Source organism: Diaphorina citri, unplaced genomic scaffold, assembly GCF_000475195.1.
Source record: "Diaphorina citri unplaced genomic scaffold, Diaci psyllid genome assembly version 1.1 scaffold809, whole genome shotgun sequence".
Classification (NCBI taxonomy): Eukaryota; Metazoa; Arthropoda; class Insecta; order Hemiptera; family Psyllidae; genus Diaphorina; species Diaphorina citri.
In genome coordinates this window covers 81,514-86,135 of record NW_007378241.1, presented here as the reverse complement: position 1 = coordinate 86,135, position 4,622 = coordinate 81,514, and the positions used below count along the sequence as shown (strand labels likewise).

The window sequence follows — 4,622 nt, the reverse complement described above, 5'->3', positions numbered from 1 at the left end:
TCATTCTGCATCTTACAGTGGCAAAAAAACCGCTCTTTTTCGATGAGTGAGTAAAAATTACCCAAAATGTACCCAAAAAAACAGTCTACCTTTCTCGGGATAACCACGGCACTGCCGTGTGCACGGGAAAGGTCGACTGAGTGTGAATCAGGTCCGTTATCTATTGAGTACATATTTCACTAATTTATTCATAACGGACCAATCAGAGGCTGTTGATCGAGACCTTGGTCTCAATGAACTTGAGGAGAGTGGTTCTTCCTGGTTTGGAGAGGAATGTAGACTGGTATTTGAGGCCTGGCACACATTGGGAGCGTAGTCGCACTACTTTTAGCACACTGGGGAAAATACATTACTCTCCTTCCTATAGGATAAGGAAATAAAAAAGTCGCACTACTTTTAGCACACTGGGGACAAAAATAGTGACAGGGTGCCACAAGTTTATGAAACTTAGGGTGGAAGAACTCTATCGTTGAGTTACTTCCCATTATTTAGATTGTTGAAATTCTACAGTCTCGAGCTTCCTGATACAGAGTTCAATATTAGAGTTCCGACACCCAGTCATTCGGTTGGGCTTCCGGCACCCTACTTTTTCTCTCCGTGTAGTCAGGTGACCCTTATAAGATAGAATCAACACACGTCTACAGATATTTTTACTGTAAAAGATAAAAGATTACTGATTCGGCGATTCGCTACTGTAAGTACACAGATTCTCAACCAAAGGAAGCTTGTACGGATTGTAGGGCTGAGAAATTGAGAATGGTTTACCTTTGTGGAAACAGAAAATAAACCCTATGAGAGAGCTTCGTCTATTGGAAAAGTAACAGAGAAAAATAACAGAAAGAAAACTGCATGTTCCTCTGTAGCCTTCTTATGTTGAAAAGTAGTTAGTCTATGTCCTTAACAGCAAAAGAACTTTTTCTCTATTTTCTTCTGTTATATAAAGCCCGTGGGAAAAACATCTGATCATTTTTATACCAGAATCCAGAAACATTGCTTTGTTTCCTATAAGATAAGGAAAGTAACAAGGGATAACCAGAAAAAACAAATACAAAGATCTAATAGAGTCTCTTGCCTTGGAATCCAAGCAGAAGGATAATGTTGCTGCCATTCTGTAGCTGTTATTCTTTCATCTTCTTTTGTTTCTACAAAGGCCTCAGATGTTCTGTTTACGTTCAGTATAATAACAAGGCCGCACATTTCAATTACAAGTTACCAGCATCAACCGACAGTGACGGAGAGTGAAACTTTTCCAAACTGTGAAATCTCAACTGAGGTATCCATGAGAATCCTGGATTGAAATTAAATAAAGTATCTTGCTGTGGGACTATAAATAGGGATCAGAGCAGCCAAACCCTAACCAGCCCTAACCCTAACCTGGCTAGCTAGAGGTTACAAAGGGTTTATCATGCTTCAAAGGAAAAGCACAAGACCTCATGATGATTGACTGCTGTTCGGGACGGGCCGAGTAATCTTGGCTAGAGACCATCAACCCCCTTCGGTGCAGCTACACCGCTGTAACAACAAAACCAACAACAACACGACGGTATCGGTAAAAGGTTCCATGAAAGCAAAATTCATCTTCTCTCCGCCACTAGGAAGCATTTAAATGAAAAGGTTGGAGCACTATTAGAGCTGTACATGGTCTGTAATTAGAGTTAATTACGGATGGGGAAGAGAGATTTTACCCCCAAACTAGAATCCTCATTTTACATCTAAACTGCAGACTGCCACCTGTCACTTGATGAGTTTTAGAAACGAATGGAATGCAAACCAGGGTCGAAACGAAACGAAATTTGCACTTTTGCAAAATTTATATCGCACATCTAATGGAATAACGTTATAACTTCTCCCTAAAAAAATAAAATCATAGGTAGGTATAAGAAGTTACTTAATTTTTATTATTAGATGTGCGATGTGACGTCATTTTAAAGAAGAAAATCATTTCATAATGAAAATAAAATTAAAATCATAATACCAAAGAAAACCTTGACACATGTACCTATCTACGGACGTACACATTAAGCTTTCGAAACAGTAACACGCAAAAAAGAGTTTTCATAGCGAATACCTTCCTAGTAACCCAAAAAGAAAATCCCGACCCAAATTTGTGAATTTGCCGAGAAATGAATAGATCCCTAAGGAGATTTAGCTAAAAATTAAAACATTCCTAGTGGGTAGGTACTGTATTTACCTCCACACAGGACCTAGAAAAATAAGACTACTTACAACTCAGTGACTCAGTATTAATTCAACAATAGACACAGCTAATTTTTCTTTTCCACGAGATCTGATCTGAAAACCGAAATGTAAAATGAAAGTGATGAGAATCGGACGAATGATAATCTCATTGTTCGGTTCAGTAGTTAATCACACGATGGAAATCGGATCAGATTATTGGATCATTGGCGAACAAACACACAATGGTTTGGGTATGGGAGTATACCTAGTTCCTATACCTACTTACCCAGACTTCTAATATTACAATGTAGATCTATAAGCAAAAAGGCTATGTTTGACAAGGTAAGATCAAAATAACAGGGTTCAACTGTTCATTATGTGAATGATTAAACCGCGTTAACCACTATATCACAGAAATAGAATAGAATAGAAATGTGTCTATTTTGCAACAATTCCTTATTTTCTTCTATGCAGGTGGAGGCAAAAATCAAATCCTGCACAACCTATGCGGAGATTTAAACAAGGGAGTGATTCCTGCCAATCCTATGCGACAGAATATCTTCGGATCCCCCTATCCTTTGTAAGTATGGCTTTGGCCTTTGGTTCCGTTGGAAACTGCGATAGATGGGTGATTTCAGGATGTAGTACAGTCATCTAATGGAAAGGCTTTTTTTTCGACGCGACGCGCGATGTAAATAAGGTTTTTCAGCCCTGTCGAAAATACCTAAGAATTCAGTGATTGTTGCCTTGAGATGTTCCAATGTCAGACAAGTCTTAAGGTGTCTTCACAAATGGTTGATCTGCCGTCGATCAAGCCCCAAGCCTCATTTCTCTCCAAGTTAAATGTATGACCAGGTCAATCCCGCTATGGCTGACAAAACCCATGTTATGGTCAAGATAACTTAAACCGACTTCTACAATAATGACAAACAGAAAATAAACAACTAAGAAATGCCCATACATAGGCACCTAATATTTTCCCAGACTCCTAAGAAGCAGAAATGAATGATCGACAAAAAATAAAATATAAGAAGCAAAAGCAAACCTCTTGTATGACCTACTTAAGACGTCTTTTTTTATATCAGTACTTTTTTGTGGAGGGTAACTCTTGACGTTAATTTTTTAACACGAAGTGTTTTTTTGGGGGGTTACTAATGTACCCAGGACTGGTAAGTACCTAATACCAAGCTGGTTCATCTAAAAAGGACCTAAGACTAGGTTTTTCTTATAATTGGGCTAACATCAGCAACTGTAGCTGATAAAATTATCCATTTTACTTATTAGGTAGTAAGTACTTGATAGTATATTACATAGTAGGTACCTAATGCCTATGTAAGAGACTAGGTTTTTCTTATAATTGGGCTAACATCAGCAACTGTAGCTGATAAAATTATCCATTTTACTTATTAGGTAGTAAGTACTTGATTAGATTAGATTAGATTCGTATAAGCTTAACCTATCCTTTAGGGCTGTTCGCCCCTACACCTAAGCCTCGGAGTGGGCTTTTTGTGTTTGGACTTCCAGTTCCCCCGGTGAAAGCACTTAAAAAAAAAAAAAAAAAAAGTGCATTCAATGTAACTATTGCCACTGGCTAAATTTATGTATCGACTGTCTAGTTCGCGTGGAGAGTAGCGCGTTAGCCTTGTAAGAGCTGGGTCGCAGGTTCGATACTCACGTAAGGCGGATTTTAGCCTTTCGGGACGATAAAACCTTAGCAGTTACAGTTCCCTCTATCAAATCTCTTGAAAATTAACAATATAAATCTTCACTGTTCCACTTTTTCTCGGCAGAATGTGTATGCTGTACCGCGTATTCCAGGGCCGACCTCTAGGTTCTGGCACTCTAGAGCGGCGGGATGACGACATAGACTACAAGAAAAGAGAGCCCACCCATATGGAGGGCGGACCCCCCACCCCATGTCCGGCCAAGGTCGAATATGCCACCCCTGTGTTCGCGCGGAACTACCAGGGCGTGTGGCGATATGTGGTGCAGATACCCTATGAAGGATATTTCACGCAGACCTTGGAAGTGACCAAATGTTTGTGAGTATCTATCAGAAATCAATTTAATTACCTATATTACCTCTAGAGAGGTGCCTCATACAGAACCTCTGAAATAGGTAGGTAGGTACCTACCTATTCTCTCCAAAAGGAAGAATTTTTTCTACAAGCCCCCTAAAAAAGTTTGAAACCATTCACTATATCCCTTTTGTTACCTATAAAATGGCATCACACAATCCAAAAGCATATTTTGGTCCATCCAGCATCCTGCATGTCACATTGGATGTCAATAATAATAAATTGATGAGACAATTATCATTAAAATTAATTCCCACTTTATATCTCATTACATTACAGATTTGAAATTTTAATGAGCAAAAAACTGTTCCTACCTAATGATAGGAAGGCAGTAGGCAGGTACCTGTACTGAATAAATATACCTAT

At 38.9% G+C, this 4,622-nt stretch overlaps 1 protein-coding gene across 1 annotated transcript in view; it reads left to right on the top strand.

The window, feature by feature from the left end:
• The first annotated feature begins 2,374 nt into the window (after window positions 1–2,374).
• Window positions 2,375–4,622, top strand: part of LOC103512216 — a 9,399-nt gene continuing 7,151 nt past the window's right edge. Inside the window, exons 1-3 of the mRNA XM_008476968.2 lie at window positions 2,375–2,429; window positions 2,653–2,758; window positions 3,969–4,220. Coding sequence (XP_008475190.1) covers window positions 2,375–2,429; window positions 2,653–2,758; window positions 3,969–4,220 — 413 coding nt within the window. The remainder of the gene's footprint in view (window positions 2,430–2,652; window positions 2,759–3,968; window positions 4,221–4,622) is intronic.